General features: G+C 33.4%; 1 protein-coding gene across 2 annotated transcripts in view; it reads left to right on the plus strand.

Moving 5' to 3' along the window:
* Positions 1-15123, plus strand: part of TBC1D12 (TBC1 domain family member 12) — a 93881-nt gene that overhangs the window by 64128 nt on the left and 14630 nt on the right. Inside the window, exons 3-6 of one of the 2 annotated variants that reach the window (XM_068961432.1) lie at positions 3287-3402; positions 7982-8064; positions 10056-10173; positions 11397-11503. In XM_068961432.1, the coding sequence (XP_068817533.1) occupies positions 3287-3402; positions 7982-8064; positions 10056-10173; positions 11397-11503 (424 nt within the window). Of the gene's footprint in view, positions 1-3286; positions 3403-7981; positions 8065-10055; positions 10174-11396; positions 11504-15123 lie in introns of those variants that run through there. The other variant, XM_068961433.1, reaches the window with a different exon arrangement.

Here is a 15123-nt window from a genome sequence, read left to right on the forward strand (position 1 = left end):
ACATCTATGATAGGAAATACTTGAATATGAATTCCTTCTTCTTCTCATGTGAAAAATATTTGAGTGACAGTTCTGTATAAAGCTCATTTGTAAGGTGAATACATAAATGATATTGGTGAACTTGCTTTTGTGTTGCCTTTTATGTTAAACATGTACTTAGTTAATTTTTAATGAAAGATTTCACTTTTTGTTCATTCTTTAGTGGCTCTCCATTTTGCTCAGCATGAATTCCAAGTATTTTTGCCAGTGAAAGGCCCTATAATTTAGTCTATACTTTATTTCCCATCCTTTTTCATATTCATTGAGATTAATATTTCCCTAATCCACACTTTTGCTTATTTCCCCCTCACCTGTTCTTTCCAAGTCTTTCTATTTTATTAATGCCTATCATTTTGCCTTAGTTCTGATCCCAGCTCTTAAGTAAAATCTTTGTCAGTGATCCACAGTAACTTTATATAAAATGGCCTCTCTTATAAATGGGCTTCCCTGGTGGCTCAGAGGGTAAAGCGTCTGCCTACAGTGTGGGAGACCCGGGTTTGATCCCTGGGTTGGGAAGATCCCCTGGAGAAGGAAATGGCAACCCACTCCAGTACTCTTGCCTGGAAAATCCCATGGACTGAGAAGCCTGGTAGGCTACAGTCCATGGGGTCGCAAAAAGTCCGACACGGCTGAGCTACTTCACTTTCACTTTTGTCTTATAAATTAAGCTACTTTGTTTCTTGTAAGAAAAGTCAGACAACACTGAGTACAGTAAGACAAGTGCCCTTCTAGTCCAACCCTCCAGAGGGAAACCTAATTGTTCAAATTCCTTGATGTTTTTCTATGTATATGTGACCATAATATGACTTATTTGGTTATTATGTCTTTTGACTACCATATTGGAGAGTACAGTTCTAGGGACTAAATCATATTTGTTTGATTTTTCTTTTGGCAAGAATACTTCAAGAATGATGATATGTACTTCACGTTGCATCAGGAAAGGCATACTACCTGATGGTCTTTTAAAATAATGTGTGGATGGATTGGTGATTGAGGTATTGTTAGCTTGAGCCTCCCATTTTAAAGTTCCCTATTAGCCTCTAAATGAATGATATCATCTATTTCATCATTTTAAATTATTATAGATAGCTAATTGACTATCTTCTAATAACAACTTGTGCCTCAGTTTCCTCTACTATGAGTTAGGTGTCTCACAAGATTGTTTCAAGAATTAAATATATTAAGTGTTTTAAACACTGTGTGGTACGTTGTCAGTGTCAGTAAATGCTAGTTGTTATTTTTAATGTGTTGACTTAGGAGTTTTATTTTGCTCTCTGTGTACTGGCATTTGTTTGCATGGAACATGCTTTATTGGGTAGTATTCATTGCATTCTGTCTGGCAGTGAGTCCAGGTCACATTGTAGGAAAACAAAGTGCCATGTAAGTGATAACAAACCTCATATGTATTTAGCATCTATGGTTTTTAATAAGAAAAATATTAGCAGAAAAGGGGATTACACTTGAGTTTGTACTGTAGAAATTTTGATCATAATAACATGTATATACTAGATATTAGAAAGTTTTGAAAACAAAAAAATGAGTGACTCTACTGTTTTTGACACTGAAAGGCTGTACAGTTCTTTGAGATGGGAGTTAGTAAAAATGAACATACAAATTTCTAAATAATTTGAGAAATAAGTCTCTAAAAATCCAATGCAGTCATGCAAAGGAACTGCCAGCCTAAAAGCTTAGATTTAGTAGAAGGAAGAGGAGATGTAGAACTAAAGACAATTATAAAAGAATAGTATAGGGCCTTCCCTGGCAGTCCAGTGGCTAAGACTTCACCTTACAAGGCAGGGGGTGCAGGTTCAATCCCTGCTCTGGGAGTTAAGATACCATGTGCCTGGTGGCCAAAAAACCCAAACATAAAACAGAAACAATATTGTAATGAATTCAATAAAATGGTGTACATTAAAAAAAAGTTAAAAAAAAGAATAGTACAAACCATTGTAAACAGTGGCAGAAACCAGAAGTAAAGCTTGAAGCTTATAGAAAATGATTGACATCATAAATTGTTTTTTAAAGTAATATCAAATAAGATGAAGCTTCAACAAGATTATCAGATTTTTAAGAGGGATGGAACTATCGTTTGTATTTTGCAACCATCAGATTCAGTAGTGAGAATCAGTCTTTGAGTTAGAAAAAATAGTAATTTAAAAGAATTATATGCCATGGTAGGAAAACAGCTAGTTAATAAGAGAAACGCTTGATCACTTTAAGTGCATTTAATTTTCTTCATTTGAGTTAATGTCTTTATCTGCCAGTGAACTTGAAGATGTACTCATGAGTAATCATTGAGAATAACGTGAAAAATATATTTGTTATCTGGAGATGATCAAATACTAGCTTGATTTCTTTTTGTTTTAGAAAGGGAGTGATGTGGATTCTGGAAATTATAAGTCACAATCTTGGTATTGATCTGCAACTTTCTAGAAATTTCAGCAGAAGCTTGTGAACATTTATGGAAAGATGCTCAAATGTAGAAATTTAAATATGTCCAATAAAAACATATCATGTTAAACCAACTTCATTTCTTTTAAGAGAATTATCAATTCAGTTGAATGAGAAAATACCATAGTATTCATACCAGTTTTAAGAGAATTATCAATTCAGTTGAATGAGAAAATACCATAAGTATTCATACCAGTTTTTTAAATTTTAGTGAAATATTTGAGTCTTTGGTCTTTTTCTGGATAAGATATGTTGGTGAATTATTTCAGTTTAAAATAAGTAGGTAGATTTATAGTAGTTAGATTCAGAATAGGTCGAAATCCAAAACCAGTATGATGAGGTTCAGTGTCACAGTTGAGATCTTCAGAGCATTAAAACAGTATTATCTGTTTCTTGTGTCAATATTTTTATCATTGATCTGGCTGAAAGTTTAGAAAGTAGGCTTATCTGATGTAGATTATTCAAAGCGGGACTTTGAATAATGGATGTGATATCATAGACTTGGAAACTGGAAACTGGTATCATAGAATGCAAACAAGAGCATCTTCCTAAACCTTGCCTAATTAATCGAGTACATTTGTACCTTCCCCTCTTTTAACATACTTTCATACTTTATATATTACATAAATTAACAGTTTAGATTGCTTCAGGACAAAAAAGTGACTTTTTTGCCTATCTGATATTTTTACCAAATTAATGTATGAATTGTATGTATTCCTTATTATAGCATAATATCTTAAATGATACAGATTTAATTGGAAAAGTCTCTGCATAAGTATATTTTTATCTACTCTAGGAATATGAAGCACGGACAGGGAGAGCCTGTAAACCACCACCTCAGTCTTCAAGACGAAAGAATTTTGAATTTGAGCCACTTTCTACCACTGCCCTGATTCTTGAGGATCGACCATCGTAAGTATTTCTCATCAGGCACACTGTATTTTAAACCTAAATTTAATTTTTCTTATTAGTATTTCACTTAAAAGATATCAAGAAATTAAAGAAATTGGTTTTAGAAAGTTCTTTTTAATCCCAGGGATGAATCCTAACATAAATAAGGAAGAATTGTTGATCTCCAAGATTTATGCATATTTTCTTTAAGTCTCTATGAGCCAGTGTATGAAACATAAAATATATATCACAGAATATATCTGTTACTGTGTCAGCCTTCCTCTGCCTTATCTTTTTTTAATTGAAATATAGTTGATGTACAGTGTTATATTTCAGGTGTACTGCATAATGATTTGATACTTTTAAATACATTATGAAATGATCTGGATAACAATAACCATCCATCCATCCTGATACAGTTATTGCAGTATTATTGACATATTTCTTATATCTTATATCCCTGTGAATTATTTATTATTTAATTAGAGATTTGTACTTCTGTTTTTGTTTTTTTTTAAAGGTCTACCAGTTTATTGCTACCAACCCATCTCCCTCCACCCTCATGCATGTGTGCTGAGTCATGTAACCTCATGGACTATAGCCCTCCAGGCTTCTCTGTCCATGGACTTTTTCAGGCAAGAATACTGGAGTGGGTTGCCATTTCCTTCTCCAAAGATTTGTGCTTCGTAATCCCCATCACTTATTTTGCCCACCCCCTCCCACCCTCCTCTGTCTTACCTTCACATGATAGAACAGTTTTCATTTCTGTACATTTAATATGCACTTAAGATATATTTGTCTTTTTTGCTGTGCAATTACTATTAACCACTTGGTTTACTGTTATTAAGAGTAAATTTTTGAGACTTCTTTAGTGGTCTAGTAGTTAAGACTGCTCTTCCACTGCAGAGGGTGTGGGTTTGATCCCTGGTCAAGAAGCTAAGATCCCACATGCTCTATGGTGCAACCAAAAAAAAAAGAAAAAAAAAAAACAACAAATATATATATATATATATATATCTCCTTAATACCCAGGAAAAAATCTTGAACTCTTCCATTTCCATTTTTGCCCTTCCCATCTTAGCCTTCCACAGAGCTGCTGTTCTTCAAGATAAAGTCTCTGATTTGTTATCAGACAAAGGACACCTTCCCTAAACCAAGACCACCTGGTCCTTAACTCCTTTTTTTCCTTCTTGGCCTCTCTGGACCTAAACTTTTTCTTCTTCTTCTAGATTTCTCTTTCCTTCCAGTATAAAAACTCCTAACTTTATTTAAAGTCACATTTCTAGTCTGCAGCTTTTTCCACCCATTATCCTGATGAGTGTAATAAAAAGATCTGGAGCCAAACAGGTAGAGGTTGAATATGTTTTTAGATATTATGAGAGAAGAAAAGCTGAACACAAGTACATTATTTTTTTTATTCTTGTTACATTTCTTCATACTAAAGAATTGTGATCCCAGTACTCTTTTTTTTTTAGGATTTGGTAAATATGTCTGTATTCATTGTTCATTAGTATTAAAAAAAAGTTTTTAGTTATGAGAACATGTCAAAGTTTTATTAATATTTCAGTCTTGCTGCCAGGTGAATGAACAAGGCCAATTCAGAGAGTGCTTAGATAAGCAAGGAAAGAATACCTGGCTAGGTAAAGAATACTGACTAAAGATCTTTAGACTCTTGACTGACTGACATCTGGGTAAAGTGAAAGTGAAGTTGCTCAGTCATGTCCAGCTCTTTGTGACCCCATGGACTGTAGCCTACCAGGCTCCTCCCTCCATGGGATTCTTCAGCCAAGAGTACTGGAGTGGGTTGCCATTTCCTTCTCCAGGGGATATTCCCTACCCAGGGATCGAACCTGGGTCTCCTGTATTCCAGGGAGACGCTTCAACCTCTAAGCCACCATCTGGGTAGGTAATAGCCAAATTCCCAGACCTTTCTTAAACTTTTAAAAATTCATCTAAAATAGATTAAGCTTTTAACCAGGAATGGTAACTTCCTTCCAGGAGAAGTTCATAAAAATACGATGCAAAAAGTTTTGTTCTAAACAGTGTTTGGGATAACTATTTCTTTACACCTTACTCTTTTATAATTAAACTTTTCTTTTAAGCCATGTCTACTCATTATTACCCACATTTGGAATGCAGTTATCCTATTTCTACTTCTCACCTGCCTCATCCTTTAAGGATCAGGCTTTTTCCTTTCTTTCAAGTATGTTGACTTTTTCAGCCTTCAGTGAATTCGTTTACTTCTGAATGCTTTTAAAAAAGACTTTGTTCTGTGTGATTTTCATGAATTGGATTATGGTATGCTTTGGTGTGGTTTTCTTCATGTTCTATCTGTTTGGGGTTCATTGAGCTTAATGTATCTCTGCATTTATAGTTTTCTGTTGATTTTGGTAAAATTTTAGTCTTTATTTCTTCAACAGCTTTTTGTTCTGTCCTCCCTCCTTTCTTCTGCGATGTACATTAAACATGTTACTTGATATTTTTCCATGTCCTATAGCTTATTTATGTTTGCTTTTTTTTTTTTTGAGAGGGTGGGGTTTCTTCTCTCTGTACAGTTTTATATTGTTATATCTTAAAGTTCACTTACTTTTTCTTCTGTAGTATATAATTTGCTGTCAGTCCTATCTTTTGAATTTCTTTCTAGAAATTTTCATCTGTAGACATTGGATTTGGATCTTGGGTTTCTCTTATCATGTTCCTTTCTTCTTCTTGAGTATAACAGGTTTATAGTCCTTGAGTTCTAATCTTGTTATCTGACATTTTTGCACTATTTCTGCTGATTGATTTTTCTTCTCATTATGGCTTTTATTTTCCTGATTCTTTACATCCCTAATAATTTTTATTGGCTACAAGATACTGTGTTTTTACATGGTTGGGTATTGGACTTCTTTGTATTCCTTTAAATAAATATGTTTTGGTGGTATGGAATTGCTTTGATCCTTTTGATCTAATCATCATTAGAGTCCTTCCAGAACAGCCGTCAATGTAGGGCTAATTTATAATTTATCCTTACTACTGAGGCAGTGCCCTAAGGATTCTATTGAATACCCTATTAGGAGATCTCTCTACTTTGATGGCCCAGTCCAGTGTGATTTTCGGAATGTTCTACCTATTTCTTTTTGGTGTTTCTTTCTCTGGCCACTATAGTTTAATCACACACATACATAGTTCATTGTTCAGCCAAAGCCTCTGCAGCTGCCTTCTCTCTGGCACACAGTTATTCAAATTCTATCTCAAACTTGTTTTCTCACTCAGCAAGACTGTTGGGCCCTGTTTTGGCACTTCCTCCCAGCACTGAGACCTGGAAATCCAGGGAGTAAGGTTCAGGCATCTGCAGGGTTACCTTGTTTCCTTCTTCATAAGGAGCATGGTCTTGTGCTGCCTATGGTCCAGCATCTTAAACTGTAGTTTAATGTATTTTATTTGTTTTTCTAATTAATTAATTAAACCTGATCCCTCTTATTCCATTATGGCCTGAAGCAGAAATCTTAACCCTTACTCCTTCCTGCTACAACATACCGAAGGAATCTTAACCTGAGATGGCAAGAAGTAGAATATATAATTTGAAAGTTTGTCACATACCTTTCCTACCTAGCCTGTTGAAAATCATTTAAAAAACTGGTTTTAAAAACTGGACATTATTATGACATATTTGGATATGTGGTAATATTCAAATGTATTTCATTTTGCATAGTCATATATCTAAATCATGCCGCTGTGAAGCCATTGATTTTATAAATGAAAATATAATATATGCAAGTAACTGATTATCAAATTTTATTTAGAATGTTATGTTAAATCTCTAATAAAGTAGAAAGCATATAAATAACTCCTACTTATTTACCAAGAGAAATGAATGCAGATAGCCACACTTGAATATTTATAGCAGCTTTTATTCATAGTAGCCCCTAACTGCAAACAGTCAAAATGTCCATCCACATGGGTAAATGGAACATTACTCACCAATTAAAAGAAATCATTACTAATACACAGGACAAAGTGGATGAATATCAAAAATATGCTGAGCAAAAGAAGCCAGGCACAAATGAATCTATACAAAATTCTTTATTAGAGACTAATTAATCTATAGTGATAGAATCAGATATGTATTGCTTAAGGTAGGAGTTTGGTAAGTATTAAGCATAAAGGGGTCAAAAACTAACTGTGGATTGATGGGAACATTCTATATCTTGGTTGATGCGTTTTTTGCACAGATATATACATTTGTCAAAACTCATCAAACAGTACTCTTAATATATGTATGTCCATTTTGTTGTGTGAAATTACACCTCAAAAAAGTTGACTAAAAAATAAACTATACAGTGAGTTTAACAAATAAGCTAGAATTATTGGCTAAAATCAAACATGTTCATATGACATATAAACAAATATATATGATATTTGATATATATAACAAATACTAGCAACCTGGATTTTGATTCTTTTCTAAAATGCAGAGTTCTTTTCAACCTTATACTTTCTTATTGTATGAAATGTGAAAATTAAGTTAGAAATTCTTTTCTATCTGGCTATAAAAAGAAAGGAGGTCAGTAAACTTCTTAGTCTTTAAAAAATTGACTTACATTTTGTTTTTCCTCAGAAATCTTCCTGCCAAATCTGTGGAAGAGGCTTTACGTCACCGACAAGAATATGATGAGATGGTGGCTGAGGCTAAAAAACGAGGTATAAAATTTAACTCCTGGTGATATATTTTATTTATTGATGTTAGTAGGAAACTCATTTCCTACTAAATTCATTTCAACAGGATGGCAAATGGTGAAATTGACCAAGTCTGTCTTTAAGATGAGGCTGACTAAATTTGTTCTTAAAGAGAAATAAAATGTCATATAAGAATCTTAGTTTTTTAAATACTTTTACAAAACTAGTATGAGGAGAAAGGCCGCAGACTATCTATGAGAGACCTTGTAATTGCATCATAAACCTAGGACTACTAGTACTTTAATTTATAAATGAAGATGTTATTCATGAATCCATTCATGAGATTCATTTGTTTTTTCACTAGGCTTTTGATATTTTATACTTTAAGAATTTTGACATTTTGCAGTAACTTTCTATAGGTTATGGGAATATGATTTGGAAGTAAAAATTGATTTCATGACTTATGAAGTTTCTCTCACTTCCCAGTTGTCATTTTGACAGGCACAGAAGTGTATATTCTTATGTGTATAAATTCACAAATTTATTTAGTCTCTCTTCCAACCAAAAATAAAACATCAGGATGACTTAGCAATACTTAAGTATTGTTAGTTCAGGGTACATTTTTAGAAAATATTACACAGTTATCTATATTTTTTGGCATAAGCTTTATTAACAACTGATATTTTTTCCTTTGACTTAGTGAATCAAATATTATAATAATATACACTTCTGCTTTGTGGCACAATCTTTTTAGAAGGCCTAATTATGTAAACATTGGTTAAGTTTATTTTACTATACAATTTGAAATATTTCTAGCATACCCAACAAATTTTAATTGACTCTTAACATTGACATTACTATTTGATTAATATTTAAGGTGATTATTGATAAATTAGATGAACCTAACAATATATGATAAAAGTAACATTGAATTGTGAAGTCAGAATGTCAAAGCTTTAATCTTGTTTTATGCTTCCTGGATGTGATACTCTAAATAAATCTTAATTTTCCTCATCTGTGAAATGTTTGTGTGTGTTTGGGACGAAGGGTAGAGGAGGGGGCAGTTGACTGCATCTGGGCTTTTCGTGCCCTTCAGTCAGCACTTAAAATCTGAATACATAAATAAAAGAATGTGGAGCTATTTACTTGCCCTCTTAAGATGGTTTGTGACTCATATGTGAAACACAATTAGAAAACAGTTTAGCCAGCTAATCTCTGGTTCCACTGGTTCTAAAATTCATTCATTCTCTGTGTATGTACTTCTCTATTTGGGGGGCATCTCTTATTCCAAAATTGTGACTCCTGATCGTCAGAGTGGTGTTAGGTGTATGTGTGTGTGTTAGGAGGATTTTAAAATTTCCCGGTAATTAGTAAACTGAAACATCATAGTAAAAGAAAAGGTCACTGTAATAGTGCCATGACAATATCATCTTTCAATATCATGTGGGTTTTTGTTTTTGTTTTCTGTGCCACATGGCATGTGAGATCTCAGTTCCCCGTCTGGGGATCAAACCCACACCTTGTGCATAGTGAACCTCAGAGTCTTAACCACTGGAACACCAGGGAAGTCCCTGTCATGTGGTTTTATGTCAAGAAATTCATAAACCCGTTATATGAAAAAAATGGTATTGGTTAGTTGCTCACAGTTGTTTATTTTTACAGTTAATTCAGGAGAAATTTTACTTCATTGATTGATTAAGTATAAGTAGACTATGTGATATAGTAACCTATTTAAATTATTTTTTCTGAGCTTTGTTCCATTCACTTTTGTAGAATAGAAGTTACTTTTAAATTATGTTAACCAAGTTCATTTTTTTCTCTTTTTCCCTCTTTCTCTCCTTTCCTCTTTCTCCTTTTTCCTTTCTTCCCCTTCTTCCCTTCTTCATTTCCATTCTTCCTTCCTTTTACAAGAATATGCTTTATGAGAAAGTCTCTTTTGTAGACTTGGGTAGAAAGAGAAGGGCATTTTGATCTGGCTGTTTTATATTGAAATAATTTTTACTTGTTTAAAACAGAAATTAAAGAAGCACATAAAAGGAAAAAAATAATGAAAGAACGGTTTAAACAGGAAGAAAGCATTGCAAGTGCAATGGTAATTTGGATCAATGAAATACTACCCAATTGGGAAGTAATGTAAGTAAGCAGACTTTTCCTGAATTTCAGTCTGTCTCCAAAGATCTCATGTTTCCAATTTTATATTTATATAACTTCTAGCATGTATCTTACATTTTGGCTAAATTATACTGTTAACCAGTGTTGGAAATTTTTCATGCTTATCTCTGTTCTTTACTTTTGTAAATCTCTCAATCTCTAATGCCTGCTTCCCTTACTCACCACCCTCTACGCATATCAGAATTTTATCTATTATTTGAATTGCATCTGAATACTTGTTGATCCATGAAATTTCTAATTTCCTGTTACCATATTTTCTTAATTCTAACGTACTATCTATATTGCTAGATATACTATTGATGTATTAGCAGGATTTTTGGCAAAGAAAATATTGAACATACACATTCATTGTAATATGCATTTATTAAATGGTAAATATTAAAGTGATTTTAATATGCTTCTCATAATCAAGATAATGTGTTATATATGATCTTTCCCTTCTGTAATGTCCTATTATACTTTGAGACTAATACACTTCTTGCATTACTTTTCCTTTTATTTTTTGATAATATTTTTGTACATTCATTATTTTTCCTCTAGACTGGTGGGAGATGACTTCTGCAATGCCAAGTATAGGATGTGCTTTGGGAGTGTGTTGAATATAGGCATAATATGACAGATATTATATTAGGCTCTTTACACAAGTAATCACATTTGATTCTCACAACCTTTATTCCCTTTTATCTTATAGGGATTCTCAAAGTCAGAGAGGTTAAGTGATTTGCCCAAGGTTGTACAATTAATGAATGGTTAACCAGATTTGAACTCAAGTCTATCTGATTTTAAAGCCCACATTTCTTTCAGTAGATTATGCTGCCTCCCAAAGACTAAAGCTTTACCCATAGTAAATACTTTGTGATTTTGTTTTTGGTACTGAATTGACAATGCATTTTAATATTCTTTTTATTATGTTTTTTCATCATTTTCCTATATTTCTTATTCTCTCATTGTACCCTTAGTGTAAGTGGCAATTATGGAAGACAGTTCCCTTTAAATTGCTGTATATTTTTTAGGCATTTTTTGCCTACATGCATGAACCCAAGGAAAGAATGCATCACATACTTAAGTCTCTATGTTCTAAAAAATCATTCAGCCATTTGGCCACAGACTAGGTAAACCATCATGGAACTAGTATTTTTGATATAAAAAGTAACTTTCTCCTTTTTTCTCCCCTTCAATTCTAGGCGTAGTACGAGAAGAGTTCGAGAATTGTGGTGGCAGGGATTGCCCCCTAGTGTTCGTGGGAAAGTTTGGAGTCTAGCTGTAGGAAATGAACTAAATATCACTCCTGGTTTGTATTCTATATTGAGTTACTCCCACACATGTTAATAGCCATCTTCATAATAGATTGGTTATTTAAAAAGGCACTACATTTTAAGAGCATACTTCATTCCCCACACCCTCTAAAACCTGATACAATTTAATGTTACTGTATTTCATATTATATATATATAATTTGTGTGTTTTCCTCTAGTTTACAACCATCAGTAATAATCTTGGCATTCAGATATCTTAAACTGTGGATAATAACTTCAAAAACTTCTGGGTCTAGGTAGCAGTAGATGAATAAGCATCAGTTCAGTTCAGTTCAGTTGCTCAGTCGTGTCTCGACTCTTTGCAACCCCATGAACTGCACCACTCCAGGCCTCCCTGTCCATCACCAACTCCTGGAGTTCACTCAAACTCATGTCCATCGAGTCAGTGATGCCATCCAGCCATCTCATCCTGTTGTCCCCTTCTCCTGCCCCCAATCCCTCCCAGCATCAGAGTCTTTTCCAATGAGTCGACTCTTCGCAAGAGGTGGCCAAAGTACTGGAGTTTCAGCTTCAGCATCATTCCTTCCAAAGATCACCCAGGTGCAATCTCCTTTAGAATGGACTGGTTGGATCTCCTTGCAGTCCAAGGGACTCTCAAGAGTCTTCTCCAACACCACAGTTCAAAAGCATCAATTCTTTGGCGCTCAGCTCTCTTTACAGTCCAACTCTCATATCCAGGAAAAATAAAATAGTCTAGTTGTGAACAAGTTTCTTCTTTATTCAAAAAACATAAATATTATGGGAAGGATAAAAATTTCTTTTCTTGTCTCTCTACCCAAACAAGTCATTTTGAATGTTTTTATTTGAAAACTTAAAACAGAAGTAAGATTCTCATTGTTTTTATTTTTTTAAGTTTCTTAAAACCTTGAAGCATAGGAGTAAAATGTAAATAGGAATAAAATGTAGTGTAGTTTTGATGAATTTAAAAAATTAGATAAAATAAGGATAGTATCACATAGAGTAAAATAATTGAAAATACTAAAAATGGTCTGAATGATAATGATAATGCCAGACAGAGGCACCACAAAAAGACTTTTAGGGATTCTAGTATAATAATATAAATAATACATTGTTACTTAAAATTTTTTATTTATGTATTATTGAAAAAAATTCAATAGTAAAGTACAAACTGCATGTCTGTCCCCCTCTTTCACCCAAACATCTCTTAATCCTACTATGTATTAGTTAACAATTTGGTATATGTTCTTCCAGATCTTCTTTCTATGCACATAAAAAAAGAGTACATCTACTTATGATACTTTTAAAGCTTTCTCGTTTTCTTCCTTTTATTTTTTTTCCACAAACCATCTGAACATCCCTCCATGTCAGTGCATACAAGTGTATTTATACTTACTATAGCTGCACTGTATTCCACATTTTGGCTGTACTATAATTTATTTAACTATTTTCCTAGTGATTGCTAAATCAGAGACATTTGTGTCAAAACAATATCAAGGTGCTGTTGTTTTTACTCCTCAAAAGTGAGTAAAATGAATGAATATTACCCACAGAGAGTATGACTGAAAATAATTTAGACATATTTACCAAAAGCTTCAAAAAATGTAACCTCTAACCCATTTATTCTAGTTCTAACACTTGAAGTAAATAAACATAATTACAAAAGCTTTTCTACAAGGATATTCATTACAGCAGTCAGTATTATGTATAGGTGTTGTTTAGTCTCGAAGTCATGTCTGATTCTTTGCGACCTCATGGACTATAGCACACCAGGCTCCTCTGTCCTCCACTATCCTGGAGTTGCTCAAATTCATGTCCATTGAGTCAGTATACTATCTAACCATCTCATCCTCTGCCACTCCCTTCTTTTGCCTTCAATCTTTCCCAGCATCAGGGTCTTTTCCAGTGAGTTGGCTCTTCGCATCAGGTGGCCAAAGTATTGGAGCTTCAACTTCAGCATCAGTCCTTCCAATGAATATTCAGGGTTGGTTTTCTGTAGAATTGATTGGTTTAATCTCCTTACAGTCCAAGACCTTTAAGAGTCTTCTCAGGAGTTTTGCAGAATTTATAACAGACCTAAATGTCTATCTTCAGTCTTAAAAGTGATGCCCCGCCCCCAATTTTTTTTTCTTTATTTTATTTTTTTTAAATTTAAAAAAATTTTTTTTTATTTTTTCAAAAACACTGAAGAACATCTTTATGATAGCATGGGATAAAATCACTCTATAATAGCGTAGACTGGTAAATAGGATTACAAAAAAATACACATTTTGTACAATAAAAGCACTGATTAGTTGTGAAAATATGTAAACTCTGGAATTAAACAGTTAAGCTTTTCATAATTTCTCATGGTGAGAAATTGATAAATTCATAAGATAATGTATTGTAAAATATGCTTTTCAAAATCTGTCTTTAACGAATTAATTTATATGCTTCTCCCTTCTGCCTTTATGGAAATATTGAAAAACCCATACATAATTGAATTGTGTTTATTTGATTTCTTAAAATTTGGCAAGTAGTGAATCATAACTGTAGAAATGTAGTCCATTGTGTTAAAATAAATGTGGCTAAGGAAACATAGCAAAAAAAAAAAAAAGGTGATGCCAACTGAGTAACATGATCATATATGGTTTATAAAATTGATTTTTACAAATAATGAACATGTCATTTTAATGAATTTTTTTCAATTAAAAAATAGAATTTAAGGGAAGTATCGAGAATTAAATTAAGCTTAGAAAAGGATTGTATTGGTTTAAGGTCTTAAGAATTAGTTTGCGTACAGGTAAGGTGATGAAGTATTGGTAGCTATGTTTTATTTGCAGTTTTGTTGAGAACTTTACCTTTACAGTATTAGGTATATATAACTTAGACATTAAAATATTAAGTTGGTATTAATCTTTTGCAATACTCTAATCAAAAAGTTTTTTTTAAGCTCAAAATTTATAGGCTTATAAAGTAACTGGGTCATTCATTTTCAAAGTAATTTTAGCTTCTTTCAATTGAACAGTTATGTATTCAGGAGTGAATGAGGTTCAGTTCAGTTCATTCAATCAGTTGTGTCCAACCATTTGCGACCCCATGGACTGCAGCACATCAGGCTTCCCTGTCCATCACCAACTCCTGGAACTTATTTAAACTCATGTCCATTTGAGTTGGTGATGCCATCCAACCATCTCATCCTCTGTTGTCCCCTTCTCCTCCCACCTCCAATCTTTCCCAGGATCAGGGTCTTTACAAATGAGTCATTTCTTCCCATCAGGTGACCAAAGTATTGGAGTTGCAACTTCAGCATCAGTCCTTCCAATGAATATTTAGGACTGATTTCCTTTAGGATGGACTGATTGGATCTCCTTGCACTCCAAGGGACTCTCAAGAGTCTTCTCCAACACCACAGTTCAAAAGCATCAATTCTTCAGCACTCAGTTTTCTTTCTAGTCTAACTCTCACATCCATACATGACTACTGAGAAAACGATAAATAAAACAATAAATAAAAAGATAAAATTGACAAACCATTAGCCAGACTCATCAAGAAACAAAGAGAGAAAAATCAGTAAAATTAGAAATGAAAATGGAGAGATCACAACAGACAACACAGAAATGCAAAGGATCATAAGAGACTACTGTCAGCAATTATA

Source organism: Capricornis sumatraensis, chromosome 23 (assembly GCF_032405125.1).
Source record: "Capricornis sumatraensis isolate serow.1 chromosome 23, serow.2, whole genome shotgun sequence".
Classification (NCBI taxonomy): domain Eukaryota; kingdom Metazoa; phylum Chordata; class Mammalia; order Artiodactyla; family Bovidae; genus Capricornis; species Capricornis sumatraensis.